Source organism: Monopterus albus, unplaced genomic scaffold, assembly GCF_001952655.1.
Source record: "Monopterus albus unplaced genomic scaffold, M_albus_1.0 scaffold14.1, whole genome shotgun sequence".
NCBI lineage: Eukaryota > Metazoa > Chordata > Actinopteri > Synbranchiformes > Synbranchidae > Monopterus > Monopterus albus.
The window spans coordinates 936,360-955,650 of NW_018127894.1; the positions used below are offsets into that span (position 1 = coordinate 936,360).

Genomic DNA, 19,291 nt, shown 5'->3' on the forward strand with positions numbered 1-19,291 from the left:
TCAAGATTTAGTGTTACTGGTCTAACTGCTGCAGCTTTAATTGTAAGTTTTCCTGTTAAGTTCTATCAATTATCAAACTAACCATATATAAATTGATTTGTGACTACTTTGATAACCAACTGCTTATATTTTTCCAAAGCAAAAAAAACTTCTCTGGTGTCAGTTTCTGAAATTAATCAGGAATAAATGGAATATTAATTGATACACCTTCTTTAATCCCCACAAATCTTTAAAAGCAACTCTGCTTCCTACTTACAAATATTTTATGTCAGAAATATTGAAGATCTGAACCCACATACTCAGGAGTTTTATGTCCGACTTTGGGCGTGGCACAAGCGATACTGCCGGATACAGATCCTGCATGCAGAGCTCTCATCTGCTACAAAAACCAAACTCTGCCAAAACAATAAAACACAGCAAATGGTGTTTATTGTCAAAGTGTAGGAGTAGGACAATGTTATAAGTGCATAATTCCTTATTGTGTACTCTAGTTGTGCAACAAACTAAGCTACAGTATATACAGACATCTATCATTAACTGTTGATAGCTGGATGACAGTTATACTGTATAACAGTAAATCTATTCGGCCGGTTGCTTGGGCAGGACAGCCTCTACAGACAATCCGTCAAAGACCCAAGACTTTGGTATCATCTGCGTCAAATGCAAAATGGTGACTCTTACAGTGTAATATCAATCAATACAACTAAACATCCATTAAAAACATCCACATGAATATACTCAATGCAACAAATGTTATGCAGAAAAATCTCTTTTCCCCCCCAACTCTTATCTCCATAAAATCCAGTAAAGGTTAAACAAACATTTAAATGTTACATATCCCATAAAATTAAAGGAGAATAATGTTATGAGAACCCCCGGGCTAGATAGCAACGATGCTTTGTGAAAAATATATGTATAGTAGAGTGAACTAAACATTTACAGGTGGAAAGAAAACATCGTTTGGACATAACTCCTTAGAATAATAACAATACAGGCCCACAGTCTTCTGAACATGCTATGACCTCTCGTTTCTCACTCCGATCACTGTCCGTGTGATGTCAGGCCGTCAGCCTGTCACAGCGTCGTGGTTGTGTCAGTGTGTTTACATGGTAGTGAATGTGCATGTAGGTGTGTCTAAGTGTGTGTGTGTGTGTGTGTGTGTGTGTGTGTGTGTGTGTGTGTGTGTGTGTGTGTGTGTGTGTGTGTGTGTGGGCTTAACAGTCCGCTGAGTTGTGCGAGTGTGGACCGGTCTCCATTTTCCAGTCTCTCTGGTCAGTGGCGTCTCCCTGGCCGTGCTGGGAGGCGGCAGGAGAGAGGGACATCTGTCTGCGGGGGTTGCCGCTGTGCATGGTGTTCCAGTGGCGCTTCAGATCCGATGCTTTGATGAAGGCTTTGTCGCAGGAGCCGCAGTTGAATGGCCGCTCACCTCGGTGCTGCCGTTCATGGTCCTTCAGGTGGGACTTGTGCTTGAAAGCCTTTTCGCACATTTGACAGGCGAAGGGTCTCTCGTTGCTGTGGACCCTCTCATGCCTCTTCAGGTCAGGGCCCCTGATGAAGGCCTTGCCGCAGACCACGCAGCGATGAGGCTTGAAGCCAGAGTGGATCTTCAGGTGCTCTTTCAGGTGGGCAGCAGTAGTGAAGGCTTTGGGGCAGTGCTCACAGCCATAGGGGCGGTTGGCGGTGAGCAGCCGCTCCTTTTTGGCATTGTGGTCCATGGGCTTTGCTCCTGTGCTCTGGCAAGAGCCGTGGTCACGGTGGCCATACAGCAAGTACTCCAGCTTCATGTCACTGGAAGAGGAGGAACCCCAACTGTGGCTGTGAGGGTCTTTACCCATGTTGGTGTTGTAGTTGTGTGGCTGAGACACATGGGAGCCTCCGGGCCCCATGCCATCCATTCCCTGGTCATAGAAGCTGTTCTTCCTCACCTCTTCCATGGCCAACTCCTTCAGGATGGCGTCCTGAGCTCTCATCCCATGCTCACCTGGAGCCTGGTTCTCCCGGGTCTTCATGTTGGTCAGCTCACGTTTCTGGGTGCACAGGTTATCCAGGAAGTTGATCCCCAGGATCTGACCAGATGACATCATCATATTGATGTCCTTCTTCCTCACAGCGAGCCTGGCTGTGTACATGTAATTGAGCACCTCTTCGAAGATATCAGAGCGGATGAAGTCCAACTCCACAATGGAGTTGTCCTCGTCGCTCTGTTTTTTAAAGAGCTTTTTGAAGTAGTTGCTGCAAGCTGCCAAGACACAGCGGTGAGCCCTGAACTCTATGTTTTCCACCACTACCACCACATCACAGTGCTCACCTTCCATCCTTTGCTGGTTCAGCATCTTTAGAAAGGTGGCTTTGTGGTCATAGTCAATATATCTCAGTAAATCAGACATGTTGCAGGTCAAGTAGGAGCAACCTGCAGAGGAGAAAACAGCAAACGGTGAAAAACATATAGAGCACATAGCCTGCACAGCTGAGGTGGAGCTCTGATAATATACGCTGCCTCGATATGCAACACGCATCTCACACGAATGCAGCCAACAATGCACTGTTTACAGCCTGCTGTCAAAAATTCAGAGTAAACAAAACTAGCTAAATCAATCATGCAGAAATCATACAGAAAAAACGACAGGCCCGACAGCGATAAAAGCCGCAGTAATAGTGGTTAAAAATACAGAAACACCAACAGACGCACTTTTCTTAAGTTAAACAAATGCATTTTCGCCGCTGTGTCGCTTGACAGTCGTGTTACGCGTAGAAAGAATAACCTTAGCAAGAATGCTTCACATTTCACTGCGCCCAGCCATTTTGGTCAGCAAGCCTCCATTGGCATGTTTCTGGTGTCTTTCCAGCAGTTCACAAACAACGGGAAACACAACGGCGAACAGGCGAAGAGACGACTAAGAAACGCCGCGCCCTTTCCTACGCTGCTCGAAGCAACAAGGGGAAAATAAAAAATATTAATACCCGAAGCCTGAACGCAATCCCTGTGTTGTCACGCAAGGTAGTCGACGACGACCCAGAGCTGTCGTTTTTCCTCTTCCTCCTCTTGTTGTGACTGTGGGTCTCTGCAGGAAATGCTGCACTGTTCTGCTGCCACCTGCAGCACCGGAGCGGGTACTGCAACAAGATCGTCTATGTCCGAGACGACTCACTATGCAGCGAATGAGCTGCAAATGTGTAGTCCAGCAGAAATAGGAAATAAAACCTCTGTCTAGCAGTGGGACCGTATTATAATCAGAACATCCATCAAGTCATTATCTATACCGCTTATTCCTGAATAGGGTCGCGGGGGGCTGGAACCCATCCCAGCTGACATTTGGCGAGAAGCGGGGTACACCCTGGACAGGTCAGAGTAGTCTGAAATCAAAATCAAGTGCCCATCTAGTACTAAAATACTGCTGGTTTCTCAGAACATAGAGACTTTAAGGTTCAAAGGTGTAAAACAAACGATTAAAAAAGTTTGATTTTAAAGCTGTGGCCTTATATCAATTATTTTAGTTACAGCCAATGTTATATACAAGGGTGAACAAATTATTGCACATTGTACAGCCTGCGGTAAGCCCTACATTTCCCTTTATCGATTTCCCTTGCGCATAAATGCAATACTAACATTATCAGCACACATACAAAGGGCTTCTTTTACACCGCTTGGTGAATATATCCCAGACGTGCGACATAGTGGCTTTTGAGGGCACTTTTTCCAGTGATCAACTCGCACCCAGCAACAGGAAGAGTGTGAGCTCTTACCTTTTGTCTCTCTTTGGCTCACACGCACGTACTCAAGAAGGAGGGGCACGTATTCAGCCAAATTACCTGTAGCCAAAATTAAAACCACAGGGGTGCTCCTTTTAACAGATCAATTAAATATTTAGCGCATTGATTTAATTGCTAATAGCTCAACTTGCTGTTGGAACCCACCACCTCCCATTAATATATTTCTTATTTTAACAAACCTTTAAGCATTAGGGTCATAATAATCACACCACAAGTTATTTCAGTGCCAGTTTAGTATTACTGTTCAGTTCGTTGTTTGGGCGCATGTCATTTGTGGACAAATATATCGTTTAAATCAAGTGGAACAAATTAATGAATAATTTCGACATGAGGCAGTTTGTAGATTGTGATTCAGTCTTTTAACAGTGTCATACCTTAGATGGACAAAACATTTAGATGTTATTGTGACATAACCAATGGAATCATTTGTCTTAGTAACTGAAAAACCCAGCAAAGCCTTCACTTCAGTTCATAGCCAAAATGAATTACAGAACATTTTTTCTGACAATGCATTGGAGACTCCCTCTATAGCTCGGTGATAATCAACACTCAGTCAACAGATCCATTGGTGACACAAGTCCAAGTAATGTGGTCAACATTTTATTATTTGAGAAGAAAACAGCAAATTAAAACTAATGCATTTGCCACTTATTTCACCATTTTGAGGAAAACATGGCTGTACATGAACAATACAGACACAGATGAGAGAGGTCTAGAGCACATATGTTCAGGAGGCAGTGGTGGGTGGGTGGGGGTGCTAACAGATCTATCTTGGCTTTACATTGAACTGGACAGAACTCAGTGGTCACACAAACCTGCCACTTGTGCTGCAGCAGATCATCTACCCTGGAAAATGTTCAAAACCTGCACAGGCACATAAAATCTATTTCTTCTTGCACCGAAAGCTTGATTCCTTGGCTTCTGCCAAAATGCACCTGCTCAAAAATAAAAAAAGATGCTGCAGTGGTGGAACACAATCGATGAGTAACAAAACACTGAAATGATCATAAAAAGGAAAATGCAATTCAAGTCAACAAGACAAAATCAACTGTGAAAGACAATTTGCTATTCTCCTAGGGAAGCTTTGATATGTACAGCACTGGGCTGTAGCAATGTAGTGCTGTAGTGGCATACCTGACGGAAAATCATCGGGATGGCGGAGTGAGTGAGGTGATGCTTGCTGGCAAATGAGGTTGGCACTTCTACAGCAAGGTTAAATAGAGTATGTTCTCTAGCATATACAGACCACAGCAATTTTAAGTTTCTAATGTGATGGCTTTCTTTCATAAATAAAAGAATGCTACAATAATTATTCTCAATCATAAAAATGCATCAATCGTAAGGCAGTGAAAGCAAAAGGTCTGCCAGCTGCACACAGGAATTTGGCGTGCAGATGGATAGACAACCATTTTTAAAATCACACGGATTTCTGTTTAATCTTTGCATTTATTGGAAAATGCAACATTTCATCCTTCTCATGCTAAATGCATTTATTTATTTTGCAAGTGATGGTAGCGACTGGCGGTGAGCTGCAGCATTTGGAGTGTAAGGAGCCTTTCTAATCTTCTGAGAGTCCTTGTGTATTATATGGAGGTGCAGATGCTGGGTAGCCTTCAGTGTTGCTCCTGAAACAGCAGAGGAGACAGCAAGTTAGTACATCCTGCCTATCTGAGCACCTTGGAAACCTAAGTGCACCTGCCAAGGACTAAAAATGAAGTTTTACCCTCAAAAATAAATATAGCGGTGGGCTACTGAGTCACAAAAATGCTAATACACATCCTTCTTGGGCACCTTCTGTTTATAACTGACACAGTGCTCCTAGTGGCTTCCCAAAAAGTAATTTAAACTATTTCACATTCTCTTAAGGGCAAAGATGAGCAGTGACTCAAGGCTGCTGTCAGCTGAAAACCAAATACAGAAACCCATCATGCTCTATCTGCAACAGCTGCTTTGAATATGAATGCATCTTCCAATATTAAAACACATTGCACAACTCCTCTCCAGTACACCATGCTTTATTCACTGAATGCTGTTGGCTATTTTACCAAGGAGATCCCAGAATCCCTCCCTTTAGATGCAGGGATACTGGATTTCTGTGCACTTTATAACCAAAAGGCTTAAACAAGGAGCAGACTTGAAGCCATTTCTGTAGTGTCTATTAGAACATACATGAACTCGAATAACAGGAGTTTTCCTTGTTTTTTTTTTTTTAATGGTGACATGCAAACGGACTAAGATTTGCCACATAGTAACATTACATCTTGTATTTAGAAGATATTTCAAACTAAGACTAATTACATTAATACATAGTATTTTTAGCAAGGGTTGTTGAGAGTTGTCTGTATATATGGTATACAATTTATCAGTAAACTGTACATAACGAAACCACACACGACCTCAGATCTGACCCTGATGGCAGCAAAGTAGCTGGAGATGTTTACTGAACAAAGCACAGTGCACTGGAGAAGGGTTCTACTAAGAGGTTTATTTATGAAGCACTTGCACTTTGCTGCGTGTGCGTTCTCACAGTAAGACGGATTAATTTTAATGAATTTAGTGGACAAAATATTTGCTGACACTGTGTTTGAGTATCTACAGTGTAAAGAGACAAGCGCCCAAAGGACCACAGAGACATTTATTTGTTAAGAGTGCAACTCAGAACGACAGCTGTTCTGATAGTAGACAGCGCACGTGCACACTCGCACGTGGGACTGAGGGCAAGAAAGCAGAAACAAAGCCATGCATTCCCATCTGATGAGTCAGTGCAAGTGCACACATGCATACTTGCTCATCCCAAAGCCTTTACTTTGGGATCATTTCAGTTACAAGCTATTGAAGTAACAAGCCTCAGAGCAAAAAGGTGAAGCAGAGTAAACTGGGCAATGTGTGGTTTCCAGGGACAAACATGCTGAAGACAAACAGCGGTGGGGTTATGATAACAACATGCTGTGGCACAATGGAATGAGAGGCTGTCTTGTACAGCTCTACATCTGACATAATCCTCCAGCAATGACAGTGGACAAGTTGAAACACAAAAGGCTGCGTTTGTGGAAACGCTCTCATGAAGACGGCTCACCCACCTTTCCCACACAGATAGGAAAAGTGCAGCTGAAAGAACCTGTATGTCACAGCTGCCGACTAGTGTCCTAGAAACAGCTTTTAGGGAATTACACCATGCACAAACTAAAGACTGCCCAGTTATTCTGCTGCATAGTGGATGTTTTGCTTTTTGGTGCATTAATAAGAAGTAGTGCAAAGCAATTAAGTACATTTACTCAAGTACTGTACTTATCTTGAGGTATCTGTACTTTGCTTGAGTGTTTTCATTTTCTGCTACTTTATACTTCAATTGCACAACGTATCATATTTTACTTTTTACTCCACTATATTTATTTGATCATTTAAGTTACTAGTTACTTCTCAGAATTATAAGGCTTTATTGATCCCCGGTGGGAAATTCACAAGTTAATGCAAAAGTAACTCAAAATTAAATTATATAAGGTTGTTAAAATTAGCTCCCCCCCCCCCCCTTTACCCCCCGCCCCACTATTAAATGTGATGTGCACAGTAATGCGCCAGTAATTATAATGCAATAATATGATATATAAATGTTTAATGTACCATTCTACATAATCAGTAGCTTTACATTTAGTATGTTTTAATACTAATACTTTTATTTTACTTTAGTAACATTTTGAATGTTGAACCTTTAACTGTTGTATTGCTACTTTTAAGGTCAATGAATAACACCCAGTGGATTTTAGACCAAATTCAAAGTTAATTTAATTACCTTTAACTCACATTAAATTGTTGATGATTCATCGATATATATCTTTACTGCATAAAGTGTAGTGGTGGCACAATTGTACATGTATTTGACCTTTCTGCAAAACAAAATCGGCCTAAGTTAATGTTCTTCTGTAAATGTCATTCATTTTTGATCATGATATTTGTGTGACTAAAAACATAGGACTTATCCAGTTAAAGTGCATAATTTTTCATCTAAGAACAGAGTTGCAGACAGACCAAAGCATGTCTGTGCTCGAGATCAAATTTCAGTCTATACGAGTTATTGGGTGAAGCACAAGCCGGTTCAGCCGGTATTTAATCGCTCACCACTGCCGGTGTCCTATGTGAAGCTACACAATGTAGAGAAAACAATGTATAGGAAGTCTTTTTACAGAATAGAGAAAAACAGGATTAACAATTTGAAATAGCTTAGTACACATAAACACCCAACAGCTTTTTGCTGCATTTTCATATTTATGAAGCACTTTTATCATATTTTGGAAACTGTTAGGATTCGAGTTGCGATCTAGATTTTAAACTGTCTGAATAACAATGAGAAAGAGGTCTGTATGCACAGCAGTTTTCTCTGATAAAAGGGACTGCATTTCTTTCCAGCAGGGGGAAGTGTTGCAGCCAAATATCAACAGACTGCATGAGACTGGCAGCAGCATTACTGTCAAGGTTTTTAAACTGTGCCATTACGAGTTGGGACTATAATATCTGCTCTACGCAAACACGCCAACCTTTTCCCTGCTGGGTGAATGGAGCTGGAATGACAACAGATGCATTAGCTGTAAGCGCTACAGAAGCAGGGTTGTTTGTACCAGTGAGAAGTGCTGATGGGAAAACAGCATGCCCAAGAATGGAGACCAGCTTAAAAACACCCAGACTAAATCAGACAGGGCCTGGAACAGGACTGGGGCCTTGTCATCTTACCTGGGTCAGTCCTCCCCCTCCTCTGGTGTGATCTCTGTCTCTTTATGTACCACTACTTTGGTCACTGACATGTCAGGATGCTGTTCTTTAGCTTCCTTTATGGCCTGAGCCAGAGCCTATGTACAGGAGTGCAGTGCCATTAGGAGTCACCAGGGGAGACACAACGGGGAAGGGCAGGGAGGGAGCAAGCATGTTGAATTGTTAAGTCAGTATGGCAACAGGGAAGACTTTTTGTTACATTTCTCATACTTCCAGTATTTGTTTAAGTCACATCACGAGTTAAAACTTTCTTTAAATCGTCACATGCTAGGCCACTCTGCATCTGTACTATGGTCAGAAAGCATAGGTTAATGTTCAGGGAGGTCACTCTCACTTTACTTTTCATGGCCATTACTTAAATAGAATTATTGACTTTGCAGGCAAACAAACATGATATGGATAGTGGATTTAAAAAAATAAAAAACTAAGAGACCTCATCATGATCGATGTCTGCATCTCCTGTGATGACGATCCTCTTCTCAATCCTCGTCTCTGATATTCCTCCTTTCACCGTCTGACCAACAGAAAAACAGACCTGCATCAATTCATGCACAAAAACATATGCCAACAAATATTAATTCTTTATTCAACATTTTTATCATGCAGTATTTGTGTAAAAATACTGTATTCCTAGCAGCCTCAGTCCTCAACTGCGACCAAAGATTATAGGAAGGTTGTGTAAATAAAGATAAGTGTGAAATTCTCATGTACAGAGAGAACAGTTCGCCACCCTCAATGATTAATCTTTTAGTTGTTTCACAGAAAATTAATTTGCAACTTTTTGGATAATTGATGTCAAGTCCCTCGTTTCAGATTCTCAAATATGAACAACTTCTGGTTTTCTTACTTCTCTATGACACCTAACTGAGAACCTTTGTGTTTTGGACTACTAGACAAAACAAGGTTTCAAGACATGAACATTTGTGATGGATATTTTTTAGCATTTCATTCTATTTCTAGGGACCAAACAATTAATCCAGAATATAACTGTTAATAAAAACAATAGTTGCAGAGGAAATTTAATTTACTCAGTAGTAAAGGCAGTAAAACATTGTCCAGAAAACTTTGGGCTCACATCTATGTCCTCCCTCTGTCTGATTTTTGTTTTATAATCAATTTGAAGCTGTTGTGACTGAAGTTACCTACAAAATGAAAACATAAATTTTGGTCAAGAGAGATATATTGTGCATTTGCTGCAAAAGGTCAATGCCCAGCAGTGTGTAATGAGCCATGTCTCTATACTGCATCTACAAAGGCTATAGACATGATGGAGACTTCAGGCGTTACGAGGCCAAAAGGACAATGGATGAACTGTGACCTTTGTGATGTGTGTTGTCATCGTGGTGCTGGTGGTTTCCGAGGTGATGGTCTGAGCACTCAGCAACACCCCAGGGTCTGCGTCACCATTAGTGTCGACCTGTTGATAAAGGAAACATCCATTCTGAAATGACATTTCAAGTGTGTGCTCTGAGAAAAGAAAAACTCACCATAGCAGTATTTTTTTTCAAATGCTATTAATTGGACAATCCGGAAACAAAACAGCTGACATATTCTGATTTATTTCTATATCAAAAGATTAGTTCTTCTCACTAACCTGGCAGATGCAGAGCATCATTAGCATACACATGGGTTGTGTTTGGAGACCAAAACAGAGGTAAAAACAAAGGGAATATTAGACTTTCAACTCTAAATGAATCGTCATGTTGCTTCATATCGGTGGCTTTTTAAGTAATTATCGTTTTCTATATTAATGTAATATTAAAGGCTCATAAAACAATACATCCGTGTCATGTTTGGTGTATTCCCACTTCTCCGACAGGCCAAAAACAGTAAATGCAAGTTAAAGTTGAACTTAAAGCAAATTACAGATGCCATTCTTTTTTCACAATAACCACATCTTTAAAATGAATGCAAAAATGTGAAATGTGGGTGATATAGGATTTAGTCCATATGTACCTCTGCAGCCTCATAGGTGATAGTTTTTGTCTCTGTATGGACCACAGGCATCTCTTTGGTACCCAGGTCACTGACCTCAAGACTCTGGAGGGCAAAAAGGCAAAAGTGGCACAAATAAATAATCAGAGGAAGTACAGCAGTACCGAAACCATTCGAAGCCATGTCAAACAAATTGCTGCAGGTTTTCACTGCATGTCTTCGTCATTAAATCCACACTACACTGTTGCACATAAAATCTGACTGACACAAATAAATGCCATGCTAATAAACTAAACCAAAGACACTCAGCGAAGGACTTAAATCTCTAAACAAGCATGCAGACATGCATTAGAGTCCCTGACCTAGTGAAGGAGAAAATACGGAAGGCTGCAAATCACAATGCTTCAATTAAGTGAGTGCACCACAGCATGTCATAGGTCCCCTGATCTGCTCAATGACAAACTGTGAAGTTAGCAAGTTGAGATGCACGTCCATGCTTTTGGTCGAGTTTGCCCTTGATTGTATCAACAGGAAGGGAGGGTGGTGGTGGTGTTACAGGGCTAAGTCACTGGAGCTCATGCAGGCTTAACTCTGGCTGAGACATGGTTTGAGGTGGGTGAGTGAGCAGGGTGTCTGAGGTAAGGGCTTCAGTCAGAAGCTGCATTTCTACTGTTAGAACCTAGTGAGAGTGTTGTTACCTCAGAGGGTGATGTAGTCTGTCCTGTTTTGCTTTTCCACTGTATTTCAATACTTCCCCTCCAACCATCTCTTCTTCTTCTGATGCCATAATTTTTTTCTTTCCCTTCTAAAAAGTTTTTGCAAACACAATCTTCTTCTAGTTTCAAATTCAGTTCTTCCTCATCGATCTTCTCTGCTCTGACATTGCTCTCTTCTGTTCTGTCCATTTCATCTTCTGAGCTGTCCATCTGTACAAAGTACTTCTCTTTTACAAGATGCCTGTATTTTCTGGTTGTGAACACTCATTTACCCCGTCATCCACCTCCTCACTACTGTCATCTGACTCTGTGGGCTCAACATATTGCACCTCAGTGAAGAACCGGACTTGAACTGGTTGCCATCTACTTCAATCACCTTTCTCTCCGATAATTCCTCCAAACAACTCTCTGCTACACTCATCTAACATCAGAGTTGTTGCTCCTGGCTGCATTTCTGCTCCCAACTGCACATATGTCCACTATTGCTCTAAAGATGGCACAGAGCCAAGAGCAACAGATTTTTCACCATGAACGGAGTCAGCTGGTGGATCTCCTGAGCCGCTGATCCTAACACCTATGTGTAACACTACTACACAGCCTCTGCAGGGCCTGCTGACATTGTTTTGACTGTGAACCCTGCTGTTGAGTAGGCTGCTTCGGCCTTTGCAGCGTCTGCGGTCTAGATACTCACCGTTGGCTTTGTCACCTCAGCCTCCATCTCCTTGCCAACCTCCAGATCAGCTGATGTCTGTGAATGATAATTGTAAATTTAGACGTTTTTGTATCACCAAGACAAATAAATCCATTCAGTACAGGGCAGTTTTACATCCGTCATGATAGAGAAAAACAGTTATGTAGCTTTTGTGATTTTCACTGTATAGAACCTTATATTACATACATAAACATTTAAAGATCGTTTAGGAGGACCAGAGAGGAGTGGTCACCTTTTGAGAGGAGGAAACCCATCCCAGCGTGGACTGATGTGACAGAAGGATGGAGGGAAACAAGGACAGAGATAAAAGTAAAAGAGTAAAGTTAAAATGAACACAATGAACACCAGACAAAGAGCAATAAGAGAAATGGTGAAAAAATAAAAGGTCTGAAAATTAAATTATGTAAGGATTGTATGGAATACCATTATGTAGCTCATTAAATATGTTGAACCTGCTGCCAAGTTAAACAAGTCCTAAAATCTCAAACAAAAATCCAGTTTTAGAATAGCTGAACCCAACAGTGGCAAATTTCTGATCATCTGCTTTTGAAAACTCTTCCTTAAGAGCAGTCAAATCTCTTTTCAGGTAGACCCATACAATTTTTTTCTGACTCATTACAGAGGCAGGGGGGGATTTGGGAGGATGAGGCAGGGAAAGCTGCAGTGGTGGCACTAAGCCAAGGCTATGAAGTCACTGTTTTCAGGGAACTGATACCAGAGCTGGTAGAAAGTAATGATGCAGATGAACACAACAGTAAAAAACAAAACAAGGGCCAATCAGAGCTCCAATTTCTTCCTAATTAGCTGTGGGAGGTGCAGCTGAGGCAAGGCGAGCTGTTTATGTTGTTAACAAACTGAAAAATAAACCCAAAAGGCAGGCTAGGCTGCAACAGAAAACTTTTGCAGGCGTGAAAGTAAAAGCTGGGTGTTAAAGGACCGTTAGCCATGCACGGCATTTGATTACGCTGTTAGACTAGTTCAGCTGGTGCTGAGGGGAAGGCAATGGGGGCAGGCTGCGGGTGGTGGTGGTGGAGATATGAAGGGACGCAGCCAATACCAAGTTGCTGCTTTTAGTTTTCATACAGTACCACTGCTAAGGATGTAGCTGATGATTCAGAAAGTGTAATCTGAGTCAGGCTGGACTTTGACAGCTCGGTCTGGGCTTCTCCAAATGTGAAGATTTCTGCTTTCTGCTGCAGATCGTTGGAAGTCTTCACCTCTTTGACTTCCTTTGTTGACACACTGATGACCTTGGACATTTCCGTCTTCATATCCTCAGAAATCCACGAAGCCATGGCCTTTTTAGGCGAGTCAGTACTTTTAATCTGCATCACATCATCAGCTTTTTTCTTCAACTTCGGACTCAATGTCTTGACCACTGTGGTTTGGATTTCTGTGACAACAATGGTTTCTTTCTCTTTAGAAGCAAACGGTATTTTGTTTTCCTCAGCTTCGGATTCTCCAGGGACAACAGGCTCTTCCTTTTCACCCAAAGCTCTTGTCTCTTCGCCCTCTGTGTCCACTTTATCGTCTGCCTCCTTCAGGATAATGAGTGTCCCTTTCTTGTCACTGATGGCCTGGGACACTTCCTCTCTGACAGCTCCAGGGCTGACCTTCACCTCAGACCTCTCTGACACCTCCTCCTGCGAGTCAGGGGTTTTCTCCTCCACCTCCTTGAGGGTCCCGTCCATAAAAACATCGTCGTCCACAGTGCTTGACAGACTAATCCCATGAGGCCCCAAGGAGGTGGCCCCATCTGTCACAAAACTATCCACCATGTGTTTCACGAGATATGCTGCCGCCTGTGGAGACACTGGGCTTACTGGAAAGGGATCGTTCAAGATAGCAGACACAGGGCATCACACAGCACAAGAGCCTATTTGTCTAGAAATAACACAAACTGAGTATGTAGACAGAGACACGCCGTTTTGATATAGTTTAGTTTTTAACATTAGTTTTTCTGCACAGATATGACAGTATTACCTCTTACAGAACTATAAAAATAAAGGCTATGTTTGAATTTATATCAGGAGTTGATAACCTCCGATGCTGGTTCTAAAAAGGCTTCAATTATATATATTTTTCAAACAATGTAAATTCCAAGCTTATATTTTAATGTCAGCGTGATGAGGAAAGGATGGATAAAGTGGAGATAAATGTAAAAGTGAAGCAGTAAGAGCTGAAATACCAAATGCTGTGCTATGTCCACATATGTCTGGAGTGAGGTATAGTATATCCAAACAACATCAACAAACAAACAGCACCACTCACAAAGAAACAAGATTTCAAGCGTGACAAACCAACTGGAAGCACTTTACTGTACCTGAGTGGCTATAGGTTTCTCCTCCTCTTTTGCCTGTCCTGAAGGCTGCTCATCTTTAGTCTGTAGCAAGAAGAAAAAGAAAAGGTCACATAAATTGAGACAGATAAAAGGAAAGAACATGTCCAGTGTGGCTACATGTTCAAATGGACAAGATCTGGATCCCAAAGTCCTCGAGAGAGCCAGCTTCCTTTCATTTCAGTCAGACATGTTTGATGGCAGCGATCAGTCTTTAGAGCCTAATTAATGCTGCTCATTTATCTTGCGCTACTTCATTAGATTAACTTACATCACACAAGTAATGGAGAAATTCTGATTGAATTCTGCACATAAGGTCAGTGAGTGCGACAGTCACATGGCCTATTAATTACATCACCCATTACCATGATAAATTAACATACTAATCACCTGCTGATGAGCTACAGTGGAGACCCAAGACGATACTGGTAAAGGGAAACATGCTCACTGGATTAAAAGTGCAACTTAATTCAAGCACTAACTCAGAACAACTTCACACACAAATTTCTTCTATCAAGGTGCACATATTCTCATTTAATATGCAATCTGACATTTGGATTATATCATACACTGCGCTACGCTTATTTCAATGTAGAAAAAAATGGCTATAGCCTCATTATGAATATTGAATTTACTGCACTATGATTCATTATGCGACGACTCCTGAGACTGATGTCTTTGTTTATAGAGACGTGTCCTTGGTGATATGACATTTTACACACACGCGCTGTCATTCTATCTGCTGTGGACTGCAGCTTACATCCTGTGGCTCCAGTGGCTCTATCATTGGTGCTTCATCTGCCCTGGGTGAGCGTGCAGGGGACGAGGAGAGTCTTTTCTCCCATTCTGTTTGGCCTGCTGTGCCGCTTCTGGTCTCCAGAAAGGAACGCTTCAGTTCGCTGATGTTGGTCTGGTGTTTGACCATCTCCACCGGAGGCTCAATGTCCTGCAGTAGCCGGTCAACCATGACACAGGGAGATGAGGGTAGGAGCAGCACGGAGGGGAATGACGGCCATGCTTTATGTACGCAGCGGTAGCTTGCATATCCAATGAATGACCAAAAATAGTTGGGCAGCATAAAAAGCTATTCTGAAATGGTCTGGAATCACAGACCTAAATCAGCCGCATTATGCATTTCATAATTCTTTACCTCTACTGCTCACAGGTCTGTTTAGGAGGCTGTGCAGGCTACCTGTGCAACAACTTGCAGAAATGGCAAAATAACAGAAAAAAAAATTCCACCCACATACTTGCTGTAACTAGCAGCTTGTACTTAAATGCTACAAGAGCATTTAGGACCAGCTTAACTTGATGAAAATAAACAGCATCATGCAAAGATTCAGAAATATTGTTTTAAACTTTTCGTCAAGCACAACACTCCCAAATCTCATTAAAAGTTAAAGAAAGACCTTCATAGACACTGACTTGATTCAGTTTGTTTTCACAAAGAACCTGGATGCTCACAGCAAGAACTCTGTTAGACAAAGTGTAATATTAACTCCCATTCATACAGGAAGTCCAAAAAACCCCCAAAAACAATAGTATTCACTGTGGGCAGAGCTACTAGTAGGTTAGATGTAATTACCAGTCCTGTTATCAGTTAGGATTTCTCATACCAAAGGCACCAGCATGCATATTTCAGTCAAGTACTGTTTTCTTACCAACCTCTAGCATCAGATTACTATGCCTGATAAAGACATTCTCCTCTTTTAATCGTCTTATGAAACTATACTGTACAAGAGGAGAAAAAAAAAGAGGGGAGAGGAACTGTGGTTAAGGCTGCCATGGCATTTAATTTGGACTCTTAGATGAGATTGGGAGCTTTGTCTTTTTATATATGGCTGTCAATGACATGATAGCAGGAGTCACAGAAGAAACCTTGAAAACTGTCAAATTTGACTCTTGGGTGCATCAGCAGAAAAATAAAGTCCACCATTTACAAACAAAAGCACTTGAGAAATGAGCTTGAGTGCTGTGTTTGCAGCAGTCTGAAGTAAGCCAAGGGTGAATGGTCAGTCTGTTGTGTGGTATGGTAGTGAGTGTATCAGAAGCAGCAACAGAAGGCAAGCCAAGGCAGAGGGATGACACAAAGTGACTGACTGCTGATGTCTGAGCGGCTCAGTGCATCTGGTGGTGGTGTGATGCACCGAGCAGGGCCACGAAGCGAGCCCAGTGTACCTGAGTCCGCATCTCAGAGTCTTCGTCTGCGTCCGACTGACAGCAAGTAAAGAGGAGAGGACAGTGAGACAAGAAGGAAAAAGGCAGTCAAAGAGAGGAGAAACTCAGCGAAGGGAAAGAAAGTGAGCAAAAATGGGTCCAAGCAGAGATGAGAGGAAAAGCACGGTGGTTGAAAAAGTCAAAAAGTGACAAATACTGTAGCAGAAATTGACCATTTGCTAAACCCCTGCTTTACACATATGTCTAGTCATAGTTGACTGCAGCAACTGTAACCAACCCTTCAAACTTTAGATTCATTCATGTTTAAATGGTATAGTAAGTGTGATCTTCTAGATTTAAAGAGTTTGGAAGGCAATTTATTCTTTCCTAGCCTTTACGAACGTAAGAGTGCACGGAATGGGTTAAACTGTTTTTCCAGCTTCTGGCGGTCAAGCACTAGTATGTCGAGCTAACTGGCCGACCACTAACAGTTAATTCCAAAGCAGACGAGCACGCCGTTAACAGACTACATTCATTTACGTCGAGCAGGGATGCAATAAAGAGCTGGTCAACCCACTGTCAATCAGCCTTGATGCTAATATGTCCCATTGGGCTCAAAAAACATTTTCCCCATAAACCACCATTATAAATGTCACTCGTCAAACTGCTGACAGGACACTTCGAACTGAAAACAAAGTCAGCTATTACTCTATGAAGTTTTATACTAACTTTAAAAATAAAAATGGGTTCACAATAAAAAATGAGCTGCAAGTTTTTTAGAGAATCACTGATCCTTATAATGCAAGGACACCTTTTACAAGATTGTTGTTTTAAAGTAAACTTAAGAGTCAGCTGCTGTTTTCAAACAACTCACTGAGCTATTGTTGCCTCAAATATTCAGCTAGCTAGCTATATCTGCTGGCAAGAGCTGTTTTATCACATTGTAAATATCCAAAATTGCTCACAAAAAAAATGAAAAAGTGTTTGAAATCGCAGGCCTATTGTTTTAAAAATTAATATGGACTTTGAGTGGCAAATGTGATGGTTATCACTGTAAACATTCTGTGTGAGAATAAAAAGATGTACAGGTTTGGCGAATGGTCAATTAGAAGCTGGTCAGTGTGAACGACTGACACTGACAAAGAGAAAATGCAGAGAGAGTGACAGAACAGAAAATGTGCCACTGTAATTACGATACATTCAAAAAATTGAACTGAATGGACATATGATGCAATGCATGCGTCCCATGCAAAACCTCAAATGCACAAATTCTTCCAAATGTTTCAGAGGCTATAAATGATGATCCACTATCACTTTCTTTATTTCTTTCCTTTTCATGGTTTAAATACGGCACCTTTCCTTAATGTACAAACCTCTGTGGCAGTCATCTCTCCATCAAAGGCAAAGTCAGTTTGTTCGCTGTCAGTCTGCTTTCACAAACGGACAGAAACCGTTCCGAGTGGCAAGCAAGAAAACAAGAAGAACCCAACTTGTAAACTCTTGAATATGCATTACTCATCAACAGATATTATTCATAACCACAAATGGAAAGAATGGAAATGCACTGGTTGTTTCTGTAAGCTACTCTACATCATTACCTTTGGACAACACTAGAGATAAGGTGAGCAGAACGAGAACGCAAAGAAAAAGATAAGCAAATGAAAAGTAAGCAAGCAAAACAGACTCAGAGGAAGCTGAAACCTTCGGTCAGTCACTTTGACATTTATGTGGAACATAATTAAGTTTGCTTTGCATTTGAAAAGGGTAAAACCTGGTATAAACTACATGAAATTGAGTCCAGACAGGTAAAATGTTGGTGTTTTGTCTCCTGTACAAACACGTGACAATAAAAATGTGGTGATTCTGTGGCCAAACAGTAACCTGACTTTCAGGCCCTCCACCCTCCTCTCGTTGGATGTTGACACTAGGATGATCTGAACGCATTCAGCTGTGACTGTCTCTCTGCATTGCATTACACTGATTGTGATTCCATAGGGTGCTGAGGGAAAATCATCCTATCTTGGCATTTCTAAGTAAGCTACTTGGCTAAGAGCCCTTTCAGCAGTTTCAGTTTAAGTTATTCATTTTAATTTGTGCTGCTTTGCTCAAATCAAACAGCAATGCAGAGAGACTGGGTGCTTAGATAAATATGGAAAGGTTTCCATGCAGCTGGTGTTGATCCTCAGTCACTACCTACACTACAAAACCATGAATGCAAATGATAACACAGAGATGGGTTAGGCACAAAGCTGTTTTAAAATATGAGGTTCACTGAAGGATTAGTGACTAAATGAAGATAAATGAATTCTTCAAATCCTCAAATCTCTAACATGCTTAGTCAAATATTTAAATATTTGCATGATGACTTGTTTCAGTGCAGTGATATTTCATGCTAATTTCTTTGTGATGCTGCAAGAAGCTTACAAATGGGTGTCGTGAAATGTTTCAAAGATAAGTAAAATTTTAGGCCCATGATTAAAACATTTTCACTGATGCTCATTATTTGTGTCTAACCCTCTCATTAAGGTGAAATAAATACAAGCCAATCAAAAGTGAAATGGTGAGACTTGCAGGTTCATCTCTGTGTACTTGTGATGTTGATGGGGATGTAGTCTATGGGATGAGAGTGTGACCGGGCAGAGATGAGGTTCTGAAAGTAGGAGAACTGAGAGACACTGGGACATAAGAGTCTCCAGGTTGGCTCTGAACTGGTGAAACAGCAGAGCGAGCTAGAGGACAGCACAGGGTGTTAACCATTATAACGAACTGTCATACTAAGCCAGAGGCAAGTACTGGAACATTCAGGCGTATGCACACACACCTCCTCTTCCTCTGAACTGTCATGGTCATGGTAGCCCTGGGCTATGGAGGCGGTCAGGGAGGTTGCCTTGGGCTCCA

At 41.5% G+C, this 19,291-nt stretch overlaps 2 protein-coding genes across 7 annotated transcripts in view; both read right to left on the reverse strand.

Moving 5' to 3' along the window:
- Positions 1-222: 222 nt before the first annotated feature.
- Positions 223-3,105, reverse strand: LOC109955283 (zinc finger and BTB domain-containing protein 14-like). 6 transcript variants are annotated; one of them, XM_020591297.1, is made up of 3 exons: positions 2,962-3,105; positions 1,212-2,410; positions 224-1,171 (listed from the first exon to the last, which is right to left on the reverse strand). In XM_020591297.1, the coding sequence occupies exon 2, from the start codon at positions 2,385-2,387 to the stop codon at positions 1,215-1,217; it is 1,173 nt and encodes a 390-aa protein (XP_020446953.1). In that variant the 5' UTR covers positions 2,388-2,410; positions 2,962-3,105; the 3' UTR covers positions 224-1,171; positions 1,212-1,214. The 6 variants fall into 6 exon arrangements, with proteins under 6 accessions (XP_020446957.1, XP_020446955.1, XP_020446956.1 ...); XM_020591298.1 differs by having other exon boundaries at positions 224-1,175; XM_020591301.1 differs by lacking the exon at positions 2,962-3,105 and adding an exon at positions 2,782-2,937 and having other exon boundaries at positions 223-2,410.
- Positions 3,106-4,355: 1,250 nt separating this feature from the next.
- Positions 4,356-19,291, reverse strand: part of LOC109955275 (band 4.1-like protein 3) — a 44,632-nt gene continuing 29,696 nt past the window's right edge. Inside the window, 13 exon segments of the mRNA XM_020591279.1 lie at positions 4,356-5,396; positions 8,497-8,612; positions 8,969-9,049; positions 9,854-9,952; positions 10,492-10,575; positions 11,878-11,934; positions 12,131-12,163; positions 12,987-13,700; positions 14,222-14,281; positions 14,997-15,182; positions 16,415-16,450; positions 17,767-17,820; positions 19,215-19,291. The exon segment at positions 19,215-19,291 is cut by the window's right edge and continues 9 nt beyond it. Of these exon segments, the coding sequence (XP_020446935.1) occupies positions 8,502-8,612; positions 8,969-9,049; positions 9,854-9,952; positions 10,492-10,575; positions 11,878-11,934; positions 12,131-12,163; positions 12,987-13,700; positions 14,222-14,281; positions 14,997-15,182; positions 16,415-16,450; positions 17,767-17,820; positions 19,215-19,291 (1,592 nt within the window). The 3' untranslated portion in view covers positions 4,356-5,396; positions 8,497-8,501.

What these genes read in the sequence shown, in the direction of transcription:
- LOC109955283 (XM_020591301.1), bottom strand. Translation starts at nt 2,387, where the DNA reads ATGTCTGATTTACTGAGATATATTGACTATGACCACAAAGCCACCTTT.